The following is a 14,089-nucleotide window of genomic DNA, read 5'->3' on the forward strand; positions in this document are numbered from 1 at the left end:
GAGGAGAATATTAAGCCGGAGGCGATGGTGTGTATATCTTGATAAGATGGTGTTTTGGACGATGGCAGCGATAGATGCGCAGGTGACTTGATCGTGGACGGTAGAAGGATCAAGACACAGGATGAATTGAGTTGGATGAGAAGATGAAGAATGAATCAGACGAACAGCACGAGACTTGCGGACGGTTATATAGACACGACGAGCAAAGACGAAACAATGCAGCAACGTCAGGCAGGCGCGGAGGCCCGTTTGGGTTTAGCATGGTAAAAGCCTCCATAGGCTGCCTCTGGGCGCCGATTTGGGAATAACGATTCACCCGGGTCTCCAGTGACATTGGGGCCATGAGAGAAACGGCCCTATCTTGCACATCATTACCGGGGTGCTGGGCCCCGCTGGGCCCCAACGAACGGTCCAGAGATGTGGCTTGTAGCCTAGGTGCTTTGCCCAGGTGGGTTTAGCACCCACCACCCCGCCCACATTGGGGCCCTCGATGGCCTGAGGAAGGTGAATCATTGCATGCCGGGTTGAAGGAGCTGTTGTGTGAAGGGGTTGAGTCAGTGGGCGTGCTCCACCGGGCGAGAGCAAGGCTGCGCGCGCACACCGTCTTGTCAGGGCGTCTGACCCGGGGGAAATGCAGCGTTTAGAGGCTTGAAGCAGCGCCCCGGCTGTGCCGAGTTACGGTCACGAACTCGGGTTCTCTTCGACGGGGATTGCCCTGATTGTGAGCTGGGTGCTGCTCATTGCTGAACTTGCCTTGTCCGGCGCCTTGGGAATCTGGATGCTTCTGACAGGCAGCGGTCGTGATGAGTCGAAATGCTGAAGAGTCATCCTGTCACCTGCGCAGGCATCGCGGCTAAGCCTACTGCTGCCTAAGTCATCGAATCCTAGGTTGGCCCTGCGATCTCCTCGTACCCCAACATTGAAGGTTTTTTTTCTCTCTGATTTTCTGATTTACTAATTTTCCTTTTTGGTGTTCCTTTCGATTTCGTTTTCTACGTGCTGCGATGACCCGTGCAACCCCCCGGCTTTGATTTCTAAGACCCCATTTCTAAGCACGCCCGCCTACCACCATTGTTTGAACAGGCATTGTTAATCCACGTTGATGTATGATCAATGGGCGTACGATGGGCATGATCCAGACATTGCTAATCAATCCTTTTACTGGAAATCTTTCGCACGGTCGCAGGCAGCTGAGGCCGGCGTGGAGCATCGGCCTGACAATGGGTTTCAGGGTGCTCTTTGTTTGTGTCTTTTGACGAGGAGGTTTATCTCCAGTTGTTTACTTAGTAAGGAATTCGGGGACTCACGATGCGATCCTTGGTTCGGCGGATTACGTCAGTAGGCGCTGGGACCACCCAGGTCCGCGATCGCGAACTCCTCCATGTCTGCCTGCCATCCCGTCGTGACCGAGGCAGAACCTTTCCTCGATGGCCGCTGCCACCACCGCGCAGAAGCGCGTCAACCTGGCGGTCTCGAGAATCATTCCGCCTGTGTTGCTCGGAGCGGTCATTTACGCGAGCTACGCGTTCACGAAACCATTATGCAGTGAGTATTCCGGTGCCTGGTCGATCGTGAATTTCTTCGATTTCAGGGTTTTTGCTGGTCCCCTGTGCCTACTGACAACCTGCTGCAGTCGATTATCTTATCCATCCGTTACCTTTCTATAACCGCAAGCCTCGAGTCGGCGCTGGCGCCGCAATTCTGGCGATCTATTACGTCCTCTTAATTCCGCTCATATCGACATACATTCGACTGCTGTATAATGTATTAGAGAACCCGGGGTTCCTGCCTCTGGGTGCAGAGCGTGTACAGGCGGATGCTGCCATGCCGGACTCGAAGCTGTCACATCAGAAGCGCGGCCGTCGGAGGAGCCACTTGAAAAAGGCACGCGATGCGGAAAAAGTTGCGCAACCGGATGCGGACCTCGAGCGGGGGATGCATAATCATGCGGGAGGAAAAGCTTTCGAATTGGACTCGTGTGGTCTGGAATCATTCTATACGAAGGACGTGTTTGTCTGCCAGGAGGACGGACGGCCGCCATATTGTTCGACGTGCTGCCAGTTCAAGACGGACCGATCGCATCACTGTCGGGAACTCGATCGCTGCGTTCGCAAGATGGATCATTTTTGTCCCTGGTAGGACTGCCTTCGAGTTGCATTTGAGAAACTAGGTTGCTAATTGATTATTACAGGGTCGGAGGCGTCGTGTCAGAGACATCATTCAAATTCTTTATCCAGTTCGTCTCCTATACGGCCATGTTCTGTACATTTGCCCTCATTGTTTCTGCATATTTCACGGCCGAGATCAAACGAGATGTAAGCGCATTAATACACCACTCCCTGATCGCATCCATCTAACACTTTTCCAGACCGGCCACGTCAACGCACATTGGTGCGTTTGTATTGGACTGTGGGTTCCCGCTGACGCCAGCTTCTATGAAATAACGTATCTAATACCTTCCCAGGAGCGGCCTATTTGGTCTCTTTACAGCCGGCATGACCCTAAGTTCCCTCCAACTGGCCTGGCTGAATCTCACCACAATCGAGAACCTCAACCGCCGGTCCGTCGTCTGGACCCTGGCCATCCGGGTCCCCGAGCATCTACTAGATCGTCTATGGGCGAGCGACTCACCCTGGGCACCCACATTCCGCATGGTCACCTACCCTCCACGACCACCTACATCCGCTCAGCCGCAAACCACCGAACACGAGACAGGCGAGCGCCACGTTTTCGCAATTCTCCATACTCAACCCGGCGAGAACCCATTCAACCTCGGCAGCCCGCTCAAGAACCTGCAGCAAGTAATGGGTAACAACATCATCGACTGGCTCCTTCCAATCAAAAACAGTCCCTGCGCCGACCATAGCAGCCAGGAAAGCGCCTTCGCTTTGGGCCCGGTGGTTACACGACTGAAACAGGAAGCCGGCCTGCTTTCATCGAAAGGAGAAGACGGACGGCGAAATTCTAAACAGGGTCGCCAAAGCGATAAACATAGAAACTGACTTGACTGCACAGTGCGCGATATCAATAGAAACCAGAATTTCAGACCCCAAACCTTATCCTCCGAGTAACTTCCAAAAATAATACTTACTGTACCCTCGGGTAGGGTATGGTTAATACAAGCAAGGAACCACGGGAACCACGTGCAACGGTCTCGCCCCCAACCCCTGATCGCCCCTGTCTCGAGTCGTACCTTGAGGGATCACTGCAGAGCCTCGTAAGCCGTGCAGATTAACATCTCCACGCGCCCCATGTGTAGGGCTAAACATCGGCAACGAGAAGACTTCTGAGGGTGTACCAATGATTTCCACATTCCACAGAACTTCCAATAATAAGCACTGGCACAGACTTATAGGGGTTCCTATTAGAAATCCACTACGGAAATCTTCGAGTGCAGTGTTACAGGTGCGGGGGCCGTTCAGCCCTACGGCCTAAAATAGAAACACGACGAAAGAAGAATGATTCGTTATGATTAGCGCTAACCGGATTGCGGTCCAGACATAGCAGAACAAATGAGCGTTATTCGGCTCCTTGTTTGCCCGAGCAGGATACTAGGGTTGTTCCGAAACTGCGCGAGGCTGTCGCGGGCTTGCCGAGCTGGTAAGTGGAGTATACTACACAGCTGAAGTGTACTAGACACCCCGCCCTGCGTATATCGGTCGAACCGGAGAGAAAAGGAATAGAAAAGAATCTCAACAATAATGAGTGAGTCAAAGAAAGAACATATCGACCCAAGGAAACAACATCAAAAGATGTCCCACAGTCCAAATCCAAACCCGCTCCATCCCAATGCTGAATACCAAACCACACAAGAACCATGGCTGAAATGCCATCAATCCCGCTCAAATGCCGCGTCCGTGGTCCTGCTGATGCCGTGTCTATACTCATATTCCTATGCTTATTCCCAAGCGCCGCGATGAAGTGATAGGAACATGAAATTAAACAGCGCAAGTACCGCAGCGATAGTGATGACAGATAGGGCAGCACTCTGGCGCCAAGGCGTTGTTGACTAGATGTCCACAACGGCAGCAGTACCAGATATCCGCGTTTGCCGCCTGTGTGGCACCAGATGTGTTTGGTCCGTGGAGGCGGGAGCGATGAATTGAGAGGATGTCGGTATTGTTGATGTTATTGTAGTCTGAAATTGGAGTTTGACTGACGGCCCCCTTGGGTTGTTCGGTGTAGACTGCGTTCGCAGCGTTCATGGGCGCGGTGATTTGCGTGGTGGTGTACATGGTGGTGCTGGGGATACTCTGAGAAGACATAGTGTAGCAATATAGAGTAATCAAGACAATAGTCGATAAGCTCAAGTCAATAAATTCTCAGAAGAGTCAATGAATTTGAAATAGACTGTATACTGGTTTCTGTCTGATCTCAAAGGAACAAAGAAAGCCCATCAAGGGCATTATATAGCACCTCAACCCTCAACACGCCTTCCAAAACCAATGACCACCTAAAGCCCTCGCCATCGCCAGGGCACAACACCCAAACCAACCCCCGCAGAACAACCAATATCAGAACACCACGAAAGCGTGGCAGTACAGTCCCAGGGCGAGGGAGGAACTTTCCCCTTTGCATTTGCACCAGTGAAGCTGAAGGAGCGATCTCCACCATCCAGAAGCCTGACCTTCACTGGTAGCAAATTAGTAGGTAGGCGCGAGAACAGTCGAGGAGGGCGATCGGCCCACCGGAGCCGGAGCCAGAGCCAGAGCCCATGCCCACGCCCCGGCACCGGCGCCTGAACAACGCATGGAACCTGGGTGCGCGAGACGCGGACAGACGCGCCTTATTTCAGTGGTTTGCCAGCGATTCGGTGTTCTAGCTGCGGTGATGTTGTTAGTGGTTGCGGTTCGGTGCGGGATGGGGCTCGGGGAAGGGCGCGGGCCGTCGTCGCGTTCCATCTGTGGATGTCTGTTCATGTGAGATCAGGTGCGGTGACTACAAGAGGAAGGCGTCATAAGGGCAGTTGAATTTCGGAGGGAGTCGGAAATAATGCAGGGCTTAGAGCCTGAAATTCGGGTTTGCCTTTGTTCCACGCATCGCGTACCCATGGCCAGGTGGAAGGAAGTTGACGGGGATCGCCGTGCCAATGATCGTCGTCTCGCTGTTGATATAGTGTTGAGCGAGGTAGCTGAGCTCGCCTGATTCATGATCCTCCGAATTCAGCTTGGGCTCTTTGGTTATTCAATCGATAACAGCTGTGTTTGTTTTCGAATTCGAGAAGTTTGATCATATGTTCTATCTGGTCGATGTTTGATTGTGATGGTCCGCCTTGCTTGCATTCCGTCATCCGGTAAAGCAACGGTGCGAATCACGTGAACCGACTGGAGCGAGCGATCTAACAGCCTGAGAATGAGACTTCGAATACCATGAAATAGGATCTGAGGACCCATCTGAGCCCGGTAATGATCATAACCGCAATGTCGATTCCATTCCGCTGAATATTTACAAATAAATCACATCGCACAAACCACTAAAATACCCAATCAATACCCCATGCACATCCACCGAAAATCCAGCCCAAGGCAAGAAAAAAGGAACCGTAAACGCCCGCAACAAAGAGATGGATAGATACTCATATAAGCGCGCCATCTCACCAATCGAGAAAGCGCAATGAGAATGCAAATGCCCAGAACCCTCAGTGGGTCTGGGTGATCATGATATAATGAGAGGAAGGGAGAAACATGGCGCGAAAAGGAGCGTCCAATAGACCCCTTGAACCAAAACAAAAACGTATATGCATGCACAAAGTGCTTCTCATGATCATGATCCCATTAGAAAAGCGGGATAGCCCGAATAAAGCTTGCCATACCAAGATAACTTGCGGCACTCAAGAAACAGTCTTCCCTCCACAATCCGGGATCTTCAGGCCGTCTTTGACCTTCCGGGCGGAATCCATGAGACCCCACTTGTCTTCCCAGTTCTGGTCTTTAGTGTTGAATTGGATTTTCCACGGTTCGTCGAAGGCTTCGAACCTATCGAAGAATTAGCAAGATTGGCATTGACCGAGAGAGGCAGGGTCAGTAAATACCAGAAGTAATCGGTTCCATTCTCCAGTGCCTGGCAAATCCAGTCAGACATGAACTTGTTCATGTTCTCGATACTAGCCACGGAACCCGGCGTATCTTTGTTGCAGACATCGCTTCCACCGCAATCCTTGCCACCACCGCTGGGCCAGCCGACCTCGGAAATGATTTGTTTCTTGTTCGTGCCCTTGGTGAGGCTCACGTCGTGATTTTGCCAGAAATCCCACGTCCAGGACGCGGCATTGTCGACATTGACACCAGCGAAGAAGGGGTGGACGTTGGACATGACGGCATCGACGGCATCGACAAGCTGGGAGTTCCAGTTGTCGCCTAGGTCCGAGGTAGCGACGGTGAAATCGATGCTGCGCTTCTTCAGCTCGCTGCGGACGTCCTTGATATAGCTGATCAGGTTCTTCTCTGCGGTTGCCTTGGTCGAGCCGGCGCGGTAGAGCGCTTCGTTGCCGACGATGACACCGTTGTAGATGGAGGTGTCTTTGGTGTCGTCTAGGATCTTGTAGAGTTGTTTTAGTTGGCGGTCGGTCGTTGTATCGTTCGAGTCGATCCAGACGCCTAGCCAAACTTTCATGTCCTTAAGTTCGAGGCGGTCGATCGCATGTAGGACCATCTCTGTCTGGTTGCAGTCGGTACCGTATAGTCGGACGTTGTTGGTAAGTTGTGACAGCACCGCCATGTCACGGGTGACATTGTTCTGCGAGGGTGGATACTTCTGGCAGAGCGGGTACTGCACGCCCCAGGGCGTGTAGTCCATGCCCGGGAAGACCTTGTGCAGCTTGTCATTGTTCATGAGACTTTTGATCTCAGAAGAATCCTTATTAAGATCGCCGTTATTCGCCGAATCAGACTCAGCGCTGCCATCACTGCGGCTCGGACCATCCGAATGCTTCGTTCCGAGCGTTCCACCCACCGCACCGCCGACAATCGCGCCGATGACGATGAATCCTAGGATGAGACCGGCGATCCAACCGCGCTTCTTGCGCGCCGACATCGACGCGCCAACTCCGCCTTTCTCCGCAGCACCAGATGCACCACCGCCTTGGCCAGCTTCAAGACCATTGCTGCCGCCGGGGACGGGTCCATAGGCAGGTTCAGGCCCTTTGTTCGCACCAAAAAAACCGAACCTCGACCCAGCAGCCGCGCCCCGGCCGCTGCTGCGGCCGCAGGCATCGCCTGGGCGCCCCGATTCCGGTTTGGCACGTACTCGTCGTCGCCATCGTCGGCGATATCATTGGGGTTAATGTCGGGGATGTTCGAGCTGTACTGCGACTGGCGCTGGTACGGGCCGTCACTGACAATGCCACCACCGTAGGGACCGGGGTATTGTTGATCGATCATACTGCGACGGGTGGCACTGGTCTCGCTGAGGCGGGTGGAGGATTGACCTGGGGTGTGCATGGCCGGTGAAGCAGCAGCGCCGCGCAGGGCCATGTTGGAGCCATAGGAGCGCTCAGGCTGGAGCGACTCTGCAGAGCCGTAGCCGGCAGGTGGGACGTAGGGATTGTCGGTGCCGGTGGTGTGGTAGCCGCGCTCAGTCGGGCCGATGAAGGCGTCGTGCTGGTCAGTATTGTGATCGTGGTCCATGTTGCGGACCGCGTCGATGCCGCTGAGGCGATCGTGGGAATTTGCGACGCCGAGGGCGATGCCGCTGATTCCGCCGCCGACGGATGCAGGGCCGAGATTGTCGACGCCTGGGGTGACGGTTGAGTTGTGTCGGTCTGGGTGGTGTGGATGGGGCGGGTTGTTGTAGGAGTCGGGGTTCATGGGGCGTGTCCGTTGGAAACGGAGGAAAGAAAGGGAGGCGCTGTGTAGAAGAAGGGAGGCCGGAAGGGGAGATCAGAATGCAGACATCGCATGTGCAGATCCACGGTTCCCGAGATGAGGGGTGTAGAGGAATGGTGGGTCGCCACAGGGACGTGTGTCAGGTTGAAAGCGAAAGCTTGTGATGAGACAAGCTGCCTAGAATAGATTGTGTATTTTGCGAGGGAAGAAGAGGATGGAATCTGCCATCAGCCGAGGGAGAGGAAGAGGGAGAGGCGAAGCGAGTGGTGAGAGCGGGAAGTCTGATCAACACGGCGTGACCGGGGAAACCGTTAGTGAGGTCTCACCCCATCTCAGTATACGTATACGAGCGATGCGACGAGGGTCGTCGAGGGCGAAGCTGGCACAGTCGAAGTCAGAATTAAAATAGTTGAATGCAATTTAGCTGTTCTATCTCGAATATCAGTCACTGCAATATAATGTGCCTGATCTGTTCCGACTGTCAAAGTAGAATGGCCCTTGGACCCTGACGGGCATGCGGGGCGAACTATTTTTGGCGATCGCATCCACGGTTCGCCTCTGTACCATTCGATTACTTTAGTAGGTACTGTTTAGTTGTCCATAAGAGCGTCTCACGTCGATTGCAATGACATTCAAATTGGAATTCATAAGCCATAACTCATAATCCATCGTTATATCTAAGCCAAGTATGCCCATCGCCCATTCCGTCCCTTGTTGGCCGTCGATCCTCCACACGGACCAACAATAAACAGACCATACGATCAGATACATCTGACAATGAGAAAATGTAAGAAACAACGACATTCCCAGTATTTATCTCAGGCTACGATCGACCCTCTGTCTCCTCCGCAGTTCTCTGCGCCGCGGACGGTCCCGTCTCCAGTCGTCGACCCGCCCGGTCGAGGAATCGTCGCTTCCCACGCCGAGTATCAAAGTGCTCTGGAATCTCCGCCGGGTCATGCCCCGCTGCAAGCATCGAGCTCCGCATTTTATTGCGGTAGGCATCCACTGATAAAAATTAGTTCGGTTTCTGGTAGGTACAGAGCGGGAGGGTGCAGAAGCGATGCAACGGTGAGACACGTCTCAGCCCCCGGCACGTGCACGTGGGCGTACCCGTCCCAGGCAAGGAGTATGCACGATCCAGCGAAATGTAGATTCTCGAGCGAAAGGGAAAGAAAGAGCAAAAAAAAAAAAAATTAAAAAATAAAGAAAGTAAGAGGAAGCATCAGACTTACACGACTGTTGCAGGAACAACATCCTACCCGCAAAAACGCGGCTCTGACTCCAACTAAGTCGATACCCCAAATCGTTTAACATGACTTCCTTCCGATGTCTGCGCCGCGAAAGCTTAGGCACATCAATGTCTCGGTCGCCGTCCAACGAGGGCGCCAGAACAGTCGTTCGTCCCACAGTCGAAGCCTCGGGATCATCCGTCTGCTCGGTGTCGTCGCGGAAGAATCGTTTAGAGGGCATCGTAGACCCCGGCGCGTCTTTCATTTGCACGGGAAAATAAGTTCGCGGGTAGACGGCGTTCTGCATGCGGTAGGAGTCGGGCAATTCGTCCATATTGACCTTGTCCAGGCCGACTTTCACGCGGACACGCGAGCCACGCTGGGGATCTTCGACTAGGATGAAGGTTCGTCGCTTTCCGCCGGGAAGTTGCCCGAAGAGGTCTTCGTTACTGGGGCTTTGCTCTTCGTCGATTTCGGGGACGTCCATGTGACTGGAGGTGGCGATGGAGCCTGGGTGGCGGCCCATGGAGCCGAGACCTGTATCTCGGAGCATGGGGGGCATGGAGGGTCCCGGTCCCAGTGTGGACGGGGGGAGGTTCGTTGCCTCCGGGAAGACTTGTGCGGGCCGGAGGTCGGCGGCGAGAGGGGCTTGTGGGAGGCGGGTTGGTTCGAGGGGACGCTGGGGTCCGTAGTCGGTTGCGCCTATAGAGTGGAAATTGAGAGAAGAGAAATTAGCCTACGCGGTATTTCGGAGGAGCGGTAAAGGTCCAAGTGGAACAAAGGCACGAGAGCAGCGCGCGGCGGTATCCAATGTAAAAAGACGACACATAGGGTATGGGAAAAAACGATGAAGACGGGTAAGAAGAGAAGGCAAGCAGACACGAAACAGAAGAGCCAATGTGCCGAATCAAGTACACGTACACCACATTCTCATACATAAGAGCCATAAGCATGCATCAGACAAGATAACTCCCACATATACACATGCTCACATACAAGAGACACAAAAGAAATAGGGCACAAGACAATGGAAAATCACCCAGTCCATCAAATCCATAACATAACACAGGAAAGAAAAGAAATAAAAAAAATAAAAATAAAAACAAGTCACTGTCCCGCCACGCGTTGCAAGAAGGGGAACACGGAAAACGGAAGCGAGAGGCATCAGATCTGGTGAAACATACCACTGACTTCCTCAATTTTCGGGCTGCCATCCGGTTGAGCATGGTGATGGTGCAGTTGCGGGGGTCCCATATTCAAGGGCCCCGAGAGGCTAGGTCGAGGTCCAGGAGCCGGCATCGAGGGCCCAGGTCCTGCACTGGGAAGGCCAGGCATGGCTGCTGTAGGGGCCATATGTGGAGGAGCTGGGGTGGCCGGGACCGATTGTCGTCGATTAACCTTCGCTTGACGGCGCACTCGTCGGCTCCGGAGTCGGGGGTCTTGGTTGCTATTGCGCCAGCTATCCACAGCCCGCTGGATGAGACCACGCTTACCGCGGAGTGATGGATTCAATTGGGCAAGGGCCCAACCGACAGCGTTGCACTCGCTCTCGTAGACGAGTCGGTTGCCTTTGTAGTTATTTTTGTCACAACAGGCGCGCGGGTAGACGCAGTTTTCTGTCTTGAAATCTTGCGGCAGCTCTTCCGTGTTGATGGACTCGACGTCGCAGCGGATAGTATACTCCATCTTGACTCGGTCTCGAGAGTATTCGAAGGCGATCCACTGGACGCCGTTGCTATCTTGTCGTACGACGAGGGGGGTCGTGGCGGGGATGGGACCAGGTGCTGCGCTAGAGCTGGTCCCCAGTGGCGAGGTGGAGTGCAAGGAGGAGCCGGGCATACTGGGGTTGGAGGTAGAGAGAGGCGGAGCGTTGAGCATTGGCCGTTGGCCAGACCCGGGCTGCGGTGTTGAATCCATCTTCATTCCTGGGCTGCTGGACAAGGCGGGGTTGGGAGGTTGAGAGGATTGGTGAGGGGACATCTGTGCCGATGTCGTCTGCGGTGGCATCATCATGGGCTGTGTGGTGAGAGGGTGCGATTGTGATGATGGATGCGTCGCATACCCCGTCGGCTGAATGGGGTTCATAGGTGAGTATGGATACCCATACATCTGGGGCGCCATTTGGGGGGATTGCGTGTAGAGAGTCCGGCCATGCGGATCATGCGGCTGTGACGCTACCGATGCCGGCGAGTTGGATTGAGGGGTGTGGTAGATGGGTGGGTAAGGTCTCTGCATTTGTGCGGTAGTGGCCATGAGATCAGGTCCTATCTCATACATCAGCAAGGCCATCAACTAAATAAATAGCACGTGCCACGGCGGTCAAGCTAGGCATCCGCAAAAGAGCATAAGAGCTGACTCGAGCTGAAGAAAAGACGCAAGTGCTTACCGCTGGAAGGATACTGCGCGGATGCAGTTGCCGGGGGATAGTTTGTTGGATGTGGGTAATAATGGGAATCTGGAGGTGGTCCGTAGGCACTGTGCTGATGCTGGATGCTAGTGCCAGCGGCGAGAGAGTGAGGCGGCGGATAGGTACTGGGAGGAATCGAGACGGTAGAGTGTGTCGGAGACGGGGGACCTCTTGGATGAGCTAGAATTGGGCGCGGATGCTGTAGTTGCGAGTGCTGTAAGCTCGGACGCCCCGAATTGCCGTGTCGAAGCTGTGGCAAACGCACATATCAGTGGACTGACACTTGGGGGAGGCCCACGGCCGAGGAGTTCGAGCATTGCAGGGTGGTACAACAACCTAAGAACGTGGGAGGACGAGAAGGACTTTGAGAACGCAGCCAGATCTTCCGAGTGACGACATAAGCGCGGGGATTTGAATTTCCACTCGCAGAGGCTCATCTGGGGGGCTGAGGGCGAGGGCTGAGGGGACGACGAGGGGTGGTTGGAGGAGAGGACACAGAATGAACAATGCCTTCAGCAGGGATGGGGTTAGGTGCGTAACAAATGGCCAGGGTAGAGCCAGGATGCGCCGGCTAGGGTCGAAGGAAACCATGGATCTGTGTAGCGCTGCACATCTGGCTTGGGACTGCGAGTGGTTCTTTTCTTCCGAAGGGACAAGGCACTCCAGCCGCGTGTTTGCCCATGTCGTTTCAAATCAAATCAACAGAGTGCGTGGCTTTCACGGTGCCTCTCCTGTTCCCTGTACCCTGATTCTCTCCTGTTTCTGCTGGGCCAATTGCTTTGCGAGGCTTGGTTGAGGGACAGCCGCCTCGGTAACGACGGCATACAGATTGGCGAATCCAATGATTCGAGGAAAATGGGTTGCGCAGATCCAGCCTCATTGCAATGGCGACTTCTCATGGTGTCGGAGTGAGTGACGTGCCCGGGCATTCAAATTGGAGGAGGCTTGTAGGGATATTGACCTCGCGCCCGTTTGGCCACATAAATGCGCCTTGACAAAAGGTTTTTGGATATTGTATGAGGCATGCTGATTCTGAGATGCGCTTCATCGAGGCTGGGTTTCAATGTCGCCGGATTGAATGGATTGAGAGGGAGTAGACGGTGTGTTATGCGCAAGTTGTGTGCGCGGAATCCCTCCGATATAAAGAAAAGAAAAAACCAGGTCCAGAAGATAGGAAATGATATTGACGAAAATAGGAAGATCTTGCGACTCAATTCTATCGGGTGCAGGAAGAAAAAATGGGCGAGTTTTGCAATGGCAATGCGAAAGCAGCGAACAGAGAATAAAAGAATACTCACGGGATCATTAACGGGTTCTTCCTTGTATTTTGACACGGGAGAACCAAGGTCCTGTACCATACCGGTCACCGACCTCCGTGGACAGGCTGGGACGGCAAATCCGTTGGCAGGAAGAGGGAATGGGTGTGGGAGGATGGGAATGGGGAAGGGAGGTTTGACAAGAAAAGAGCCGGGGGCTCGTTGACGCGCGACGGAAGAAGCGCGTGGAGATGCCCAACGTCAAATGGGGGGGTCGATCCCGCACTGAGGCTCTCGGATGCGCGACACACGGCTAGTAGCCTCTGTTCTCGACTGGGGTTCAAGGGAGAGGGAGGGTCACGGTGGGAGGGTCCAGGGTCGGTTTATTTAGCTGCACCGAGACCCATCCTGGCTTGAATCTTGCCGGGAGAGCTGCGCTGCTAAATTAATCCTACCGTCGGCGGCGGGAGTCCTAGAAGGAAATGAAAGAATTTGGAAAATAAAATAGAATAAAATAAAATATAAAATTCAAAAAGAAAAAGAGAGTAAAAAAAAGGGAAAAAAAAACCCACGGCTTGACCCAAAAAAGGCCCAAAGAAAAAAAATCCCAATGAGGGATAGAGGGAAGCTGTCGAGAGATGCGCCGTGGAAGAGTGACAAGGCCAGTGGAGGGAGGAGAGCGTGCCAGTCACTAGTGGAAACGAGTGTAATACTGACCAGGATGGATGCAGGAGGGAGATTAGCAAAGACTCGAGTCCGCTAAACATCCGAGCCTCAGGAGGGAAACTTTTTAAAATTAAATCCGGGTCATCATGTGTCGTGTAGCCGAGATGGAAGCAGATTTAAACGCCTGCGGGAGACAGAATAGAAGGGGGAGATGATGTGCAGGATGCAGGCGGAGGGAGTGCGTGGCAACTGTAGGAGCAGGATTTCTGGACAGACACCAAATACCGAATCCCCAATACCCAATACTTACATACCACAGGGCGACGACAAGGTACGTAGATTCGACCGGTGGGGAAATGGGGAAGACGGTGGGGAACATGTATTTGTTTCTTTGTAGAGCAGAGCCGATCTATACTCCGTTGGTTCCAACGGCCTGAGATATAGCGGGTCCCGAACGTGCTGTGCCCACGACTGGTTCCTCGGAGTGGGTGGAGGGATCGTGATACGTTGGGAGAGAGTCGAGGCAGGTTGGATCGCGAGAATGATTGGTGGCGATGGGGAAAGAGAGGAGGGGGGAGGAGGGGGAGTGGCGCGGAGATACAGAGCAAAAAGAATGACCCGGGTGACGTTATTCCCGCTGCACAGCTGCTGTGCTGTTGGGGAGAGTTTGGGGAGGCCGGCAGGATTCGTTCTGGTTGCGCAGGC

At 53.8% G+C, this 14,089-nt stretch overlaps 4 protein-coding genes across 4 annotated transcripts; 1 reads left to right on the forward strand and 3 right to left on the reverse strand.

The window, feature by feature from the left end:
* Positions 1-1,427: 1,427 nt before the first annotated feature.
* Positions 1,428-3,002, forward strand: N7532_006428 (DHHC family palmitoyltransferase; the record flags this gene model as incomplete). The annotated part of the gene is given in 5 exon segments (XM_056618922.1): positions 1,428-1,545; positions 1,634-2,135; positions 2,192-2,315; positions 2,369-2,445; positions 2,465-3,002. The coding sequence occupies 5 exon segments, from the start codon at positions 1,428-1,430 to the stop codon at positions 3,000-3,002; spliced, it is 1,359 nt and encodes a 452-aa protein (XP_056475081.1).
* Positions 3,003-3,938: 936 nt separating this feature from the next.
* Positions 3,939-4,265, reverse strand: N7532_006429 (uncharacterized protein; the record flags this gene model as incomplete). Its single annotated transcript, XM_056618923.1, has 1 exon — positions 3,939-4,265. One exon carries the CDS (start codon positions 4,263-4,265, stop codon positions 3,939-3,941), a length of 327 nt encoding a protein of 108 aa, XP_056475082.1.
* Positions 4,266-5,830: 1,565 nt separating this feature from the next.
* On the reverse strand, positions 5,831-7,805 carry bgt3 (uncharacterized protein; the record flags this gene model as incomplete). The annotated part of the gene is made up of 3 exons (XM_056618924.1): positions 5,831-5,975; positions 6,032-7,017; positions 7,077-7,805. The coding sequence occupies 3 exons, from the start codon at positions 7,803-7,805 to the stop codon at positions 5,831-5,833; spliced, it is 1,860 nt and encodes a 619-aa protein (XP_056475083.1).
* Positions 7,806-8,646: 841 nt separating this feature from the next.
* On the reverse strand, positions 8,647-12,053 carry N7532_006431 (uncharacterized protein; the record flags this gene model as incomplete). Its single annotated transcript, XM_056618925.1, has 5 exons — positions 8,647-8,831; positions 9,059-9,757; positions 10,240-11,319; positions 11,442-11,712; positions 11,886-12,053. The coding sequence occupies 5 exons, from the start codon at positions 12,051-12,053 to the stop codon at positions 8,647-8,649; spliced, it is 2,403 nt and encodes an 800-aa protein (XP_056475084.1).
* Between the last annotated feature and the right edge of the window lie 2,036 nt (positions 12,054-14,089).

This window comes from Penicillium argentinense (genome assembly GCF_028826775.1).
Source record: "Penicillium argentinense strain IBT 30761 chromosome Unknown utg000005l_segment0_segment0, whole genome shotgun sequence".
Lineage (NCBI taxonomy): Eukaryota > Fungi > Ascomycota > Eurotiomycetes > Eurotiales > Aspergillaceae > Penicillium > Penicillium argentinense.